Source organism: Megalobrama amblycephala, linkage group LG9, assembly GCF_018812025.1.
Source record: "Megalobrama amblycephala isolate DHTTF-2021 linkage group LG9, ASM1881202v1, whole genome shotgun sequence".
Lineage (NCBI taxonomy): Eukaryota > Metazoa > Chordata > Actinopteri > Cypriniformes > Xenocyprididae > Megalobrama > Megalobrama amblycephala.
In genome coordinates this window covers 21,746,218-21,762,967 of record NC_063052.1, presented here as the reverse complement: position 1 = coordinate 21,762,967, position 16,750 = coordinate 21,746,218, and the positions used below count along the sequence as shown (strand labels likewise).

The window sequence follows — 16,750 nt, the reverse complement described above, 5'->3', positions numbered from 1 at the left end:
CGGCCTCGTTCAGCTCCAACAGCACTTCCTGCTCTACTTCATACTACAGTAAGGATAATAATCTCATCCATGAACATGATTTCTACCCGTCTTCCCGTCCCGATTCTTTTCCACCTGCTGTGAGGTGAAGACGACATCTCCCATGAATCTGCGCTCAATCTCAGCATCATCTTTGTTCTGAATAGGCGACCTCTAGTGGCGAAAAGCGACATATTGTGCCTTTAATTGCAGAAACAGTTTCCAGAGCAAAGTAAAATCGTTACTCTTATGTGTTGGTGCACTTCTAACTATTAATCTACTGTCAATCCAGAACTTTAACAATTAGTCTACCACCACCCATGCGTTTTGCATCTCCAAATGCTTGCATGAACTCAACCCATGTCTATTTCTATGAAGATTAAAAAAAAAAACCTATAACAAACTCAACAAAATATGCTTAACAATATGTGAAGGTAAATCATAAATCGGGCATGACGCTTTGGTAGGGTTTGTTGAATTGCAATTCAATGAGGAATACATGGTTTGAGTTAAAACGTTAATCATGTATACAATGCATCCATGACATCTGTTTGTGACATGATACAGACAGATTTAAGGAACTTAGCATCAATCTACTTCCCTTCATCTAATTACACTCTTAATTAGTCAACAGACTATGAATGATTCAACAGATTCATTTAAGTATCTGTACAATTAGGTTGAGATACAGCAGGACAGGTGTTAAGTGATTTCTGGGACAAAGTTCATGAATCCCCTTAGTGATGGCCCAGGTTGAGGTTCTTTCAGCAGTTTTTGGTTAAAATACTAATTCTAAGTGACTGATAAGTGAAAAAAACAATTAACAAATCCATTTGTGCATTGTTAATGTTGGACTGTTCTTCAGTAAGTAATAAGAATTGGTCAAAAATGTTTGATGTCTTGCAAAATAGGGCCGGAAGATGGTTCAACGTTGCCTAACTAATTAGTTGGGTTTAGGGCTAGTCAGGTAATTTCATTGGAAATGTTTGAAGGGGGTAAATTAAAATATGCAGTTTCACAGAGTTGTAGTTGTAGCTGACAACTGTACTTCATTGTGCTAAATATGTCATAGTAACTCTCAGCATAATACAATCTGTAACTGCTAATCATCAATGATAGCACTATCATATCACACATACAAAAATTGAACTGAAAACTACTGATTAAATCTTATTCGCATTTTTCCTGTTTATTTGATTAAAATGTCTGTCAAAATGGTGGACCCTAAGTATACAGCTGACTAGTCTGTAAAGTCTCTTCACGTTTGCTTCAAGTCCAACTAAGCTGATGGGCAAAGTGTCCTTTGCAGTCACCTTGATCTTTCACATTCTCACTCATTCTGTCTCAGTCACACGAGGATGCCATGAGCTGCGTCTAGTGATATGTTTGGGTGGCGTGCTGTACAGCGTGAGAAACACATTTGGGCAAGCCTCTTAGGAGACTGCGGGCCACATGTAGGTAGAGTGCTTCTGAATTGGCTCATAAGCGCTAGACTACACCCCAGCAATACTGCAGGTAGAGACTACTGTAAGCATGCCAGACCAATCCACCATGGCCTTTAATCCTTCCTAGATCCTATTAGATAGTTAACCTTGGGGACGCAAGAGCGAGAGCCCCCTTCCTGTGACGTGATAGATCCTTATTCCTGATCTAAACTACTTTAAAAAAGTTGCCCCTCTACTCATACATTTAAAAATGTAAAGTTTTGTATTAAAAATGAATTACTGATACAAGAATTCCATATCCCAACCACGGTTGTGCAAAGTTCACAATTAAATAATAGTCTCCCTTTCAACTGATGAGTGGGAATTTTAATTGAATTGGTCACACCCCACAGGAAGATGAATTGCAATGACAGGAAGACTAACCTATCTAGATAAACAGGCAGACAGATAGATCTTCAGTAAATCTCTTATGAAACAATGTTTGAGAATTTAACAGTGAGCTCATATTTGTTCTGTTTACTAATGTGTGAACTTCATATTGCCTCTGCTAGCATTTCACTGATGTGTTGCTTCTAGCATTAGTTTGCCATTCTCCCTATGCATCCTTCATTAACTCCCTCTGGCTGCGGGCTTTCTAAATTGCTTGGCTGCTCTCACGATTTTGAAAGCCATCGTTCATCATTTGCATCAAGTTCAAGTAACAGTAATCTGATTACAATAGCCGAGGGGGTTTTCAGCTGTTAGTGTCATTCACCTCAGGGGCACGTCTGGCTCAACAAGACCATGTTGTTGACTGATCGACTCAGTTATTAGAACTGAGTGATCCCACTGCTGCCCTTTTAAAAAAAATAAAAAATACTCGTTTGTTTTATTAGAATCCTTGTAAATAACCCCAGAAGTGTTTTTTCTAAGGTCACAGCTTCATTCTGACTGAAATCTGTCTTCTAATCTGCAGGGATGCACTATGGCCTAACAGAATCCGGAAATTAAAGGATTACTCCTAACTGCCAAACACTGGAGATCTGGTGTGCCAAAGATTTCGTCAGCCCAGGGCGAAAGAGCAGTCAACAAGTCTTACTTCTGCTCTGCTTTGTTGATATGTACATTTGTAAACTGGAATGTCTGCTTTTGGTGGATTTGTAACGGTTCACAGTGGAAATAACCTCTTGCACTCACAAAAAGTATATACAAATAACAAACAATGCATTTTCTGGACATTTTTTGTGGATTTCTAAATCCACTGATTGTTTTCCCATGACCTCTCTTCGTGGTGCGCATCCCACTGCTGTGAAGAAGAAATCGATGATGACGAAAAACACAAATTATGCCATCATGTCGCTGCCTTTCTCAGAACACATAAACTGCCGAGGGATTTTTCAAGGACTGTATCCGCCCTCTCGCTCCCTTTTTATTCACCTTCTCCTATTTTTATTGCCCTCGGTTGCAGTTAGTAGCGTGCCGGGTTTGGAATATGACTGGGGCACGCAACCCAAACTCGTTTGCATCCCTATCCCTGCAGATGCAGAACCTGGTTGTTTTACACCAGGTGGAGCTTCACACGGGACTTTACATGGGACTTCGCATGGGGCTTCACATGGCCCGAACAGCAATGGACATGGGAATGGTCCTGGGAATGGACATCATGGCCCAGTTAGCGGTCTGCCAAGTAGTCACAGCAGTAGTAGTAGCCGACATGGCATATCCGATGAGGCCAAAGCCACCATCCTTCATCTGAGGGAGAGCCTTGTGCGACAGAAGGAGACCATCTTGGATCAGCGAGAGACCATTCGTGAACTGACAGCAAAACTGACCCTCTGCGAGAGCTTTGGGAGAGGGCATCATGATGACAACCATCATGACAACCATCATGGCCCTTCACATCACAACTCCCAGCATTCCTCACACCACTATGAGAGCCACCATGCTGACCCACACTTCCCTTTAAACGGGCATCGCAGTGACCATCACAGAGGAAAATCTCCGTATCTGGGCAAACATGGAGGCTTCTCCCCAGAACAGACTGGAAAGACCCTGCAGGCCCTGAAGGAGAGGCTGGAAAATCTTCAGGTGGGAGGATTTACAGTCTTAAACTGAAAGTTAAAGCTTGTAAATTGATTTTCACACACACATACATATATACTATTCAAAATATTGTATCGGTAAGATTTTTAAAATGTTTTTGAAATAATTTTCAGTATTATTACATATAGTATGTGAAGTATTATTACAATTTCAAATAACTGTTTTCTGTTTTAATACATTTAAAAATGTCATTGATTCCTGTAATGGCAAAGCTGAATTTTCAGCATCATTATTCTAGTCTTCAGTGTCACACGATCCTTCAGAAATCATTTTAATATGCTGATTTGGTGCTTATAAAACTTTTCTTATTATTTTCAATGTTGAAAACAGATGTGTTGCTTACATTTTTGTGGAAACTGTAATTCTTTTTTTTAAGGATTCTTTGTTAAATAAGGGATAATGTATATCCAGCTGGTTATCAAAGAATAAACCTCAACAGGGTGATCAGGACTTTTATCACCCTGAAGGGTTTACTTTGCGATAACAAGCAGCTGGATGCATGTTATCCCGCTTATTACAAGGCTACTTTCGACATAAATAAATAATTGGACACAAAATATTGATTTTTGCTTAAATATTTTATTAGCTTCCTATTTGCAAAGCTTCCGTGAACAAGTTCAAATTAAGTTCAAACATTTAAGGAATAAAGTACAGTCATACCACTTACTACATGACTTTTCACCACAGAAATTATTATGGGGACAATAAAAATTGATTTGAGATGAAACGGTTTTGAAATCTTGCCCGTTTATTATCTTATAATCCATTACAGTGTGCAAAACAATCAACCTAGAAAATGAACACAGCAACAATATTACAGTACTAATAATATTGAAGTCTTCTGATTTCATTTTCAGTACAATCGATAAATATAAAAGAGACAGAAAATGGCAGCAGCTGCATTTGTATGAAACAAACAAGAGCAAGTCTGTGGTGTCAGATGAGAGCCACAAAAGACTCGCATTGTGCCGGAATGACAATGGTTGTTCTAGGACACACAAGATAAAACAAGTACTCAAGACAAAACAAGTACTCAAGACAAGTGCTCAGGAATAACACAAGTACTAAGTATTCTAGTACCATATAAGTGTTCCAGAGAACCATGTAATAAATAGATTTAGCCTCACATCACAGCATTTACAATATTTAAAATCTTTTGTAACATTACAAATGTCTTTACTGTCACTTTTGATCAATTTAATGCATCATTTCTCAAATAGTAATAGTAATAATAACATTACTGACCCCACACTTTTTAATGGTAGTGTGCATATGTATTTTTTATCCTGGCAATGACATGGAAATGATTACTTTTTAAAATGACCTGATACTTCCACGTTTTCCAACTGCTTGGATTTTGGTTTTCAGGGGTTATCCTGCATGCAACAGGCTGATCTGTATTCAGAACTTCTCAGGATGACATAAGCTCATTTATAGTTCTGTAACATACACTTTGGTGGCTTCCTGTGCCAACAACAGATCACTGAATACAGTCTTCCGTTTAGGCAGTCTAGCTGGGATTTACTTATTTAATTAGCCAGATCCCTACCCTTAAGATAACACACAGGATAAAATCGTAGAAAACCAAACTATCTACAGTAACATGTATCACAAGAAACACGGTGGCAATACACTTAGAACTGTAAACAAGCCACCATTTGACACTTTTACTGAATATAGTATACAGTTAAACTAATGATATGCAATTAAACTCTCCCTGTTTAATTGTTCTGTAGTACAGTAATGAATTACTGACATAGGGTGTGAAGTTGTGGAAATTTCATCCAAGTTTTAATTTAACTCTTCAGAACTCAGACGCATTCTTTTTATTTCCCAAAGTGACTTGGATATCACTCCAAACTTTATTTGAATTGTTGTTGTCTTGGAGAGGAAATGCACACACAGCACGCTGGTGACGGCACTGCAATGTGCTAGTTACTGCCATCACCAATTAGCCACATCTGCCTTGATGAGCCATTAAGCGCAGAGTGCTGTGGCGCTGAGTAAAGCTGGATTTGCTACGACTTATTATAGGAAAGAGGCTGACAGTAAAGAAAAGGCTGGCTTGTTATGTCATAACATTCGTCTGTATACTAATACACTATACCGTTCAAAAGTTTGGGGTCGGTAAGATGTTTTAGGATTTTAAAAAAGAAGTCTCTTATGTCTACAAGGCTGCACTTATTTAATGTAAAAAGAGTAATATTGTGAAATATTATTAAAATTTAAAACAACTGTTTTCCATTGTAATATATTTCCAAATGTAATATATTTCTGTGATGGCAAAGCTGAATTTTAAGCATCATTACTCTAGTCTTCAGTGTCAAATGTTATATTATATTATATTATATTATATTATAGCTTAAACTAAGTATATATTCGCATGAAAGTGTGAGTCAGTGTTGTGCAGTGTCTTATTTTCAAGAAACTGTATATTACCACATGATATTGGTTATTATTATCATTGAATTGTAAACATTGTATTTACAGTCTTGCCAAAACTGTATTACTGTTGTTTATTGTCTTCATTTTTTGTTCTTATAGGCAAGAAATTCTTCCAGTTCCTATTCAAGTTCATTGAGAGACCTCCTACAGCGCAAAATCAACACACTAGAAGAACAGCTCCATCATCACTATGACAGTCACTATGGCCACCATGAAAATCATCATGGGCATGGTCATCATGAGGATCACCATGATCACGACGACCACCATGATCATGACGACCACCATAATAGCCACCATAATAACCACCATGATGACCATGATAACCACGACAACCACCAGGCAAACCATCATGATGACCATCACTCCAGCCACTATCGTAACAACCATTATGGTTATCACTACGACCGTCACAGCGACCACCATGATGATCACCATGATGATCACCATGACGATCACCATGGCAATCACCAAAATGGCCATGATGATCATCATGACAGCCACCACAACAGCAACCACCATGATGATCATCATGACAGCCACCACAACAACAACCACCATGATGATCATCATGATGATGGCCATCATGGCAATGGTCACCATGATGATGGACACCATGGAAATGATGATCATGTCCACCATCCACAAACTTCTTTCAAGCCAACTGGGCCAAGAGTGCCTGTCCGTGGAGCCCTCAACAAGCTAGACACAGTACTGAGTAACCTTCACCTCAAGACTCCAGAACCAGGTGATATGTCCTAAAAAGTAGTACAAAATAGAACTGAATTTACTCTGTGTTATCAAATTTCCATAAGGAACGTAGGACAACTCTAAACCAAAAGTGTATATGCAGAATCTTAGATTTTTCAAAACTTAATTTTGAATTTTGAGATTTTTCAAAACTGTTCAAACTTAAGTCCATTCTTTGATGTTTTGTAATGGTTTTTGTAATTTTGTCCTAACCAAATATATATTGAAAAATTGAGGGGAATATATGCGTATGTATATATGTATGTATAAATACACTACTGGTCAAAAGTTTGGAATAACTTAATCACCAAGGCTGCATTTATTTGATCAAAAATACAGTAATATTGAGAAATATTATTATAATTTTAAAAAACTTTAAAAAAAGAACTGAACTTGATGTATTTTAAATGTAATTTATTTCTTTGATGGCAAAGCTGAATTTTCAGCCTCATTACTCCAGTTTTCAGTCTCACATGATCCTTTTGGAGCTCAATTATTATCAAATATTATTGATGCTCAATTATTCATAATGGTTCTTTTATATTATAATTTTTGTGTAAACTGTGATACTTTTTTCAGGATTCTTTGATGGATAGAAAGTTCATAGCACATCTCAGTTACTGATGTAACCCTCGTTCCCTGAAGGAGGGAACGGAGACGTTAAGTCGACACTGACATATTAGGGTCTCACTTGGGAACCCAAATCACAGCTGAGAAGTGAAAAATGGACCAATGAATATTGGCCCGTGAGATTTGCATGCCGAGCCACTCCTACCTGGACATACGGGTATATAAGGCTAGCACTCACGCATTGAGGTTTTGCTGAGGAGCCGAGCTAGGGATCCCGGCCATTCAGCGATGGTTCAGGGTTATGGCAGGAGGGACATAACATCTCAATTCCCTCCTTCAGGGAATGAGGGTTACATCAGTAACCGAAACGTTCCCATTTAGTTAGTCACGTTTGACATTACGTCGATACTGATGTATTCTGGTCTCTGTGGAAAACGCCACAGCCAATGAATTGTGTTACAAGTGTCTGAGACACAGAAGCTGCCCTTTTGGCAACTGCCCTCACACAGTCAAGCCCAAGGAAAATTAGTCCTCCATACCAACGGAATGGAAGGGACAGTGCTTACCCTGGAGATAGTAGTAGCTGTTGTTCCTCTCATCGTGATATTTCATATCTTATCGTGATATTTCATGGGGAAGGGATGCTATGCTATGGAGGCCACACCCCTGCTGAAGGGAGGTACTGTAACATGTGGTGGATACACACATGGACTACCTGATGCAGAGACAGGGCAGAGCAGAACTGCCCAGGGAAAGACAGAGGTTTACCGACAGGGAAACAGTATCGTGGAAAATACACATATAGTATTGCCAAGGGGAAATCACAGCATATGAGCATCTAGCCCAGTACAAGTGCTAACCGAAAGGGCATGGACCAGAGGGGAATGGTGCTGCAAGCAAGACACCGAGCCAGCCTTCCCACACATTACCTGTTTGCACCCAAACTGGCTTCACCCAGAAATTGTAAAATCTTGCAAAGGTATTAGGTGTTGCCTAGCCCGCAGCTCTGCAGATGTCTGCCAGAGAGACACCATGCACCAATGCCCAGGAGGAGGTAACACCCGAGTGGAGTGAGCCCTCACTCCGAGGGGGCACGGTTTGCCTTGGTATTGGTACGCCATGGCGATGACATCCACTATCCAGTGGGCCAACCTCTGTTTGAAGACAGCCTTTTCCTTCTGATCGCTCATGATTGCTCAACTTAGCCACTCATGTGCCTTTTCATGAATCTCCAAGAGTCTAAGTCCTCATCCAACAGCCACTACCCTTCAGGAAGGCACCATGTGCCTCTAACCACTAGCCAAAACAGGCAAGAGAGTGAATCGCAATCAGCAATTTTCTACCACCTCCATTGTTTCAAACCCTCATTTACCCCTTCTGTCTCTCTTTTTTTAATTTCCCGGGCTCTTTCTCTTTCTTCAGGAAAGCTTGCTCAATCCTATACCAGAGACTCGAGAAAACTCCCTTTCCACTGGTCTTTTATAATAAAGGCAAATGGCCCAACAACTTCAATACCATCACTAAGAAGGGGGGGAGTGGTGTGTGTGTGAGGAGACCTAATGCAGGACCTCAAGGCTTTGGGTCATCAGACCTGCAAGTCGAAATTACCTCTCTAAGGACGTGCTTAGACCTTCTTCGGGCACACCACCTCAATCCTGACTTCCATTTCCCACCAGAAAACCTGTCACCGCATAGGCCTTGCCTAGAAGGTGCCGTACCAGGGGAGAGGTAGCTCACAAGCACTGCTTCTACCTGGGGGATCTTCACATATCCATGGTCACATAACCCCTATACATTCAAATAACTCGATGGTGAACCGGTGACTATGCAAGCCGAATTTGGTTTCTCCCATGATCTCGACAACTCATTTTGAAGATCGGGAAGAAATGGAAGGCTCACAAGTAGAGAGCGTTGATGACCTGGAAGTAATAGTTCATTTAGTCTGCCCTGAATGACCTCCTGCTTTTCCACCAACCAGCCTAGACAAAGTCTAGCCATAGCACAGGTCATCAGCAGGGCCATGAGAGGAGGCAGTAGATATAATGGCCACCCTTAACTCCCTCAACATCTAACTCCTCAGAGAAGAGGCTTCCAGATCCAGACTGAGAGCCTTGGAGCTAGCAGTTGATGCCTATGATAGCTCCACCTGTGACTCCCGCGATCTGAGTCACCAAACGTGCTCTGCTCCCTAAAAGAATTACACATAGATTGTGTGAATCATCAACCGCAATGAAGCGGGGACACGGCGATGCACACTTTTTAAATGTATGTTTGCTTGCCATCCTAATAATCGTTTGGACAGACAACAATAAATAAGACTCACAGAGCACTTCTTGAAGACAAAGAAGCTGATGACGTTTAATGCAGTCAATCTTTTATAGTGATGCTAGCACGCTGAGTGACATCACATGACTATTTTAAGTTTGAGCTCTGAACAACTTACGTGCAAAAACTGCAAAGAATTTAGTTATATAGTCTTCTTCCAGGAGATCAACTGTCTTTTCAAGATTTCAGTTGAGCTTTTATGTTATGCTGCAGAGAAATGAGATCCCATTTCATAATTTCTTATTTTCACCAACAGGACCAAATAAGAAGCCCAAGAATCCTGACGCTTTTCAGATTGGCTTCCCAATGCGCACCAACTACATGTATGGGCGAATCCGACGCACCCTTCTGAGCGAGATCTTTGCCCTCACAGTCTGTCTTTGGTTGAAAGGAGGCTCAGGTCCTGGGATCGGAACCCCGTTCTCCTACTCTGTCCCGGGCCAAGCCAATGAACTTGTCCTGATTGAGTGGGGCAACAATCCAATGGAGCTGCTGGTGAATGACAAGGTAAAGAAATCACCCAATTATAAAACACACTGTAAACCCTAATGCTCAAAATACTTCATTCGTTTGAGTAGGACAAACTTAAACAAATTAGTTCAGTTAAATGAACTGTTATGAGTATTTAAAACTTTCTTTTACTTTTGAGTTCACAGCATATACACATATTTCAAGTAAACTAAACTGTTTTAGTTGCAGCAGATTTCTAATTCCCAGCATGCTTTGCATCAGACTGCATAAATGTTGAAATTAAATGTTATTTTGTGTGTTTTTGCATAAGATTAACATAGGGGGACATAAGTTAGCGTTTAATGCTGTGTTATGTTGGGATTGACAGGGGGTTCTGTTATGTTAGTTTTGTAGGGTTACCATTCTGGTGAAGAGTAGACCATGTGGTTAGGTTGAGGATGGGCTGCAAAACTTTTAAGACCACATATACTGTATGTTGTTTGATTACATACATGCAAGTATATATTGACAGTCTCTTTGATAGTTATAATAGCATGTGTTTTTTTGCTAACTAACATTTAACCAAGATCTGTATGTGATGTTTATGTAAATTAACTATATGTCCTTGAGTGGGGTGAGGCTGAGAACTGTGGGAGCGAAGGAATGCCAGTGATGTGATTGTTAATGAGAGACACCTGTGCACCACACTAGCCTTGCTCCACTTCCATGACTTTCGGCCCCGCCCCACTTGTCACAAAAAAATTAAGTTCTACTAACTTAAAAAAAAAATAAGTTAGTTAACTTAAATGTTTCGAGGTAATAAGTTTCCTCAAATGTTTTGAGTATTCTGAACTTATTGAGTTTTACAGTGCAGGGATTATGTAATGAAAGATTAATGTCCTGGATTCACTAAACAGGCAATCTTACAAAAAAAAAAAAATTACAACTTAGAAGTGTATTTAAATTGATACAGTAAAATAAAATATGGCATAACATTGGACAAAATAACTGTGATAAAATGCATTGTGATAAAATGCTAGACCTCACAGTTAGGAAAAGGGGTTGACGACCTTGTCCTGTCCTTGCAACAGCCTGCAAAGCTCTCTCTTCCTCTTGGCTTCCTAGCCGTTTGCATCATCCTGCCTAATTAGTTAATGGCTTATCCGTGGTTGACGTGTGAATATATTCTGCTGTTTTTTTTAAATCGAAACTAAACTGTTTACAACTAATGCTTGCATGCTGCTGAAGTCTACAGCTAATAAGCACTAATGATGTGGTTTGTCAGTGCGTATTGCGTAGACTACTATTCTACAAGGTTACTTTAAGGCATACAATCAAACTATAAACAATTAAACAGAAGTTAAAGATTGTGAATTAAGGTTTTGTTGTGATGATTTGGAGGTAAATATCAAATTCTTCTTTATTTGTGTCTATTTTTGTCTCTCTTTTTTGTTCTTAAATATCCTGTTACTGTTTTATGGAGAAACTGTTTGAAATAAATCAGTCTGTTATTGAGCTGTCAGAATGATCCAGACAGAATATAATTCAGTCTAATTCAGACCATTATGCTGACCAGTTTGTTGAAAACAATCGACTCGAAAAGAGTTATTCATATCTGAACAAACAACTGACAGGCAACATGGGACATACAGTACCTTGCAAATGTTTGGGGTCAGTAGGATTTTTTACATTAAATACATTTATAATTTTACAAAAGATTTCTATTTAAAATAAACACTGTTCTTTTAAATTTTTTATTCATCAAAGAAACAAAATGTATGAGTTTCCGCAAATATCAGCAATTTTCAACATTGATAATAATAAGAAATGTTTCTTGAGCACTAAATCAACACATTAGAATGATTTCTGAAGGATCATGTGACATTGAAGACTGGAGTAATAATGCTGAAAATTTAGCTTTAACATCGCAATAATAAATGGCATTTTAAAATATATTAAAATAGACAACAGTCATTTTAAATTGAAATAATATTTCACATATTATTGTCTTTAATGATCAAATAAATGCAGCCTTGGTAAACATAAAAAAAAACTTCCTTTGAAAACATCTCCCTACCCCAAACTTTTAGACTGTAGTATATATATGCTGAAATATTGCAAGGGAAAATGTTTATCAGGTCAGTATATGGTGATCTCCATCATCAGACAAGGGTACATCAGTAAAACCGAACTAGGGCACAACAGTTGTAAATAAAAAAAATGAATATGCAAAAATAATTACTGTAATTACAAAACAATTTCTGTATTGTTTAAAGATGTACACATTTTTGCCCTCTTGCAGGCAGTCACTCTTCCTCTTTCTCTGACGGACAGTAAATGGCACCACCTCTGTATAACATGGTCCACACGTGATGGCATGTGGGAGGCTTATCAGGACGGTGTGAAAAGGGGCTCTGGAGAGAATCTGTCTCCCTGGCATCCAATTAAACCAGGAGGAGTCTTCATCCTTGGACAGGAACAGGTACGTCTCACAGAATCAACATAAGTGAATCAAAATACACTTGCGCTAACTCCCGACTCTTTTGTACCCAGGACACTCTGGGCGGCCGCTTCGACGCCACACAGTCTTTTGTGGGCGAGATGTCGGATCTGCAGCTGTGGTCACGTATGCTTACCTCTACTGAGATCTACAACCAAGCTTCCTGCTCCAGCCACCTCACCGGCGATGTCATCTCCTGGAGCGAGTCCATGGTGGAACTCCATGGAGGTGTCACAAAGTATCCCTTCGACCCTTGTCATTAAGGATCTAACCACCTCTGCTTAACCTGCAGCTGGAAAGATGGACAGTTATGAATCTGCAGCGGCTCATTTAACTAAGCACTTTATTAGTTTAAGTGTCTAAGAATTAAATACTGCATATCGGGATGTCAACAGACTAGTTGAACTCCATTCCGTGTATTTGGTTCACTTCCAGACACTATTGAAAGTACTTCAGTATAAACGTGCAAAACCACTTCCCAACAACAATTAATTACAATTGGTTTGCACTACTAAGATAAGGCAAGGCAATGTGGACTATTTTTATATAAAGTGAAATACACATTTGCAAACTTTTTCTTTTTCTTTGGTTGGTTAGACCCATTTCTATTTCGCTCTAGGCAGCATGGGGGCAGCAGTGAGTTTTAAAGGCCTACATTTCATGTATGCTGCATTTTTATAAGCCAGGACTTCAGTGTAGCTTATAACCTGAGGTGCTCTTTTAGTCTTGCAAATCAAGAATAAATTATGCTAAAAATAAACAAATTGCATAATGTTTTTTTATGTATGTAAATTTGTATTATAGAAAGCCGGAAAATGTGCAAGTTATATTGGATGTCAAAAGATGGCATTTTTTATATGTATACTATACAAAGAAGACAAGTGTTGTCTGTGGGCAGGTGGGCTGCTGGTATGGGTTTATATACAATAAGCACATGCCAGAAAACTAGCGGCTGAAAGAAAACAGTGAGGTGTCCATGGCAACATAGCTTAAAGGGGGATTAAAGAGATAAAGAGCACTCTCATTTAGACTCTCCCTCTCCCTCTCTCTTTCTTTTTCCATCTCTCTTTTCTCTCTCTCTCGCTTTTTGATTTCATAATATATAATGCACTTTTTGTGTTTAAACACATGCATATCTGTATCTGAAGAAATCTGCATAAAGAGTACATCACAGTGAATGTAAATAAGTTGGTTGCACATTGCAGTTGTTATTCTGTGAAATGTTTTTTAAATGGATACATGCATGTGCTGTAGTAATTTGTGAAAATCCAATGGGGAGACAGATCTGTGTTTGATTATTGATTAATGAACTTAAGTACAATACGGTTTTAAGCATTTAGATTACAGCAACACTTATATACATTGTTTTGTGTTATATGGGGCTGTGAAGAAAATTCTTTTAACATGCAGTTTTTCTATTTTTACTAAGTTTTTCGTAATTATTGCTATTTAATATCATTTAAAAATATAGTGTCCTATGAGGTGATAAAATGACAAGTGATAAAAGAACCAATCTCATTCATCTAAATGTAGAGAGTTTTTGTCATAACCAATCACCAAATTCACTTGGTTTGTAGGTTTCCTGCCTACTGTGAAATTTTATTGGTCCAAAAACCGAATCGTGGCTCATTAGGGCACGTGTTAGTCAGAATTCATACGGGCAGAATTCATACCTCCAGCTGTTTATTAAAATGCTTAAAATCCTGAGGCACTTATTTAGATTATGCATTTTCACTATTTAAAAACCCATTTATTGTTTTAAACTTTTTAACTAGATGGCCAAATGTACATCCAGAGATAGCCTGAATTTTTATGTTTTTTCCTCTTCATATTAAAGGACACTTTACAGATTCACCAGTTAGATAATTATCCAACCTGACTGGTCAGATTTATGTATGCATGCATTTGTATGCATTTGCTTGTTTGTGTGTTCAAAATGGACTGCATAAATCAACTGTTAAAACCGCTTAACCTCGCCTTTGGTGTATATCTGTATCCAAATGCACTAATTAGTTTTTTCTTTGTTTTTTTCTTTTCTTTTCTTTCATCTTTCTAATATAATTGATGTATATAGCAGTTATATGTATATATCATATTTTTACTCATTATTAACAATTATGTTTGGGCTTTAATGCCTGTAAGCCAAAAATGTACAAGCTTAACTTGAGACAAGCATGTATTCAATTATTTGTAAATAAAGTAATTGTTTTGAACTAATCAAAGTGTTTTCTGTTATTATTTTTGACGTCTTTGACGTGGATTTTCAAATACATGGTTTCTGGGCTTGCCAATTTAATGATAAGGACACATACTGTAAAATATGGTTTCATTATTAAAAAAAAAAAAAATCTTTATTTTCCCCCTTTAGCTTTATAATAATGTTTCTATATATTTTTATTCCTTATTCATTCGTATTCAGCAGTACCCAATCACTGCACGCACAAGAACGTTAATGGAGGTTGACAGCATAATCGCCGCTTGTGGCCAATCAAATTGGATATTCAAATTACACAATGTCGTTTGAGGCAGAGCCATGGCCTTGGCTTGAGGAAGCCTGAAAAAGGTGGAATGAAATGAAATTCACCTTATTCCGCGTATATAACCAAAACTAGTCATTTTTAGAGGTAACCATCAGGCCAAATCAGTTTTTAGTATCACATTGATGCGTCATCAAACCTGTGGTTGAGACAACAGGTAGGTAGGTCTAAAGAAAAAGGTTTAAATGTAGCCAAAAAAATTGATGAAATCCAAATTAATGAAGCATCTGAAAAACAAGTGGGACTGAACGAAAGGGCCATATATAAATCTGCCATAATGATTGTGTGGAGGATGGAGTTCTTCTGTACATGTGAGTGAGCAGGTGTTCTCCATTCATATCTGAATCTTTACAATGATTATGTTGATTCCACTGATTCTATTTTAAAATATCAGGGAGATATCATCTGTGTACGTGAGCACATGAGGAATATAAAAAATCTAACATGCTGCAAGTCTCTTTAAAAAAAAAGAAATAAAAAAAAAGGTTTGATCATTTTTATTAAATAATAATAATCAGGGCTTGATATTAACACCAACCAAAGGCAGCTGGATTTCAGCAATAGCGTGTAACACAGTAACTACAACTAGTCACTTTGGCGATTTTAATTCTATAATATATACAAGTATAATGCAATGTAGTGTTGTCAAAAATATTGATTTTTTGATAATATTTATACTGAAATATCTGAAACGCTTCCCATACTCATTTTCCACAGAATAGATACATAAAACTCCACAGATTTTGTGTTTATGCTCAAAGTGCATACATATAAAGCCGCCTGTCAGTAATAAATTGAGTTCTTTTTTGAGTTCAATATATTGTCAAAATGCCAGTCTTGGCGAGTATTCACGTAAACACAGTCAGTTATGTTTTAAATGAACGTAAACAGTTGCGAAAGAAAACGCATGTGTAACAGTATAATGGATCTGTGCGTCAGATCTTAAAGGTGCCCAAGAATGCTTTTTCACAAGATGTAATATAAGTTTAAGGTGTCTCCTGAATGTGTCTGTGAAGTTTAAGCTCAAAATACCCCATAGATTTTTTTAAATAAATTTTTTTAACTGCCTATTTTGGGGCATCATTAACTATACACTGATTTTTTCAGTCGCCGCCCCTTTAAATCGCGTGCCCCCTGCCTCACGAGCTCTCGACTATATTACAGCGCATTTACAAAGTTCACACAGCTAATATAACCCTCAGATGGATCTTTACAAGATGTTCGTCATGCATGCTGTGTGCATACATCGAATCATGTGAGTACAGTGTTTATTTTGATGTTCACATTTGATTCTCTCTGAGTTTGAGGCTATGCTCTGTGGCTAAAGCTAACATTACACACTGTTGGAGAAATTTATAAAGAATGAAGTTGTATTTATGAATTATACAGACTGCAAGTGTTTAAAAATGAAAATAGCGACAGCTCTCTTGTCTCCGTAAATACAGTAATAAACGATGGTAACTTTAACCTCATTTAACAGTACATTAGCAACATGCTAACGAAACATTTAGAAAGACAGTTTACAAATATCACTAAAAATATCATGTTATCATGGATCATGTCAGTTATTATTGCTCCATCTGCCATTTTTCGCTGTTGTTCTTGCTTGCTTACCTTGTCTGTGCACA

General features: G+C 38.1%; 2 protein-coding genes across 6 annotated transcripts in view; one reads left to right on the top strand and one right to left on the bottom strand.

The window, feature by feature from the left end:
* The window catches only part of cacng6a (calcium channel, voltage-dependent, gamma subunit 6a), a 41,140-nt gene extending 28,294 nt beyond the window's left edge, over positions 1-12,846 (bottom strand). The window contains exon 1 of the mRNA XM_048202098.1: positions 12,722-12,846. The gene's annotated coding sequence lies outside the window, so the exon portion shown is untranslated. The remainder of the gene's footprint in view (positions 1-12,721) is intronic.
* si:dkey-14o18.2 (neuronal pentraxin-1) overlaps positions 1-14,802 on the top strand; it is a 55,147-nt gene extending 40,345 nt beyond the window's left edge. For all 5 annotated transcript variants that reach the window (XM_048202073.1, XM_048202076.1, XM_048202075.1 and 2 more), the window contains 5 exons: positions 2,419-3,530; positions 6,090-6,738; positions 9,892-10,142; positions 12,388-12,567; positions 12,639-14,802. In XM_048202073.1, the coding sequence (XP_048058030.1) occupies positions 2,718-3,530; positions 6,090-6,738; positions 9,892-10,142; positions 12,388-12,567; positions 12,639-12,848 (2,103 nt within the window). In that variant the 5' untranslated portion in view covers positions 2,419-2,717 and the 3' untranslated portion in view covers positions 12,849-14,802. The remainder of the gene's footprint in view (positions 1-2,418; positions 3,531-6,089; positions 6,739-9,891; positions 10,143-12,387; positions 12,568-12,638) is intronic.
* The last annotated feature ends 1,948 nt before the right edge of the window (positions 14,803-16,750 follow it).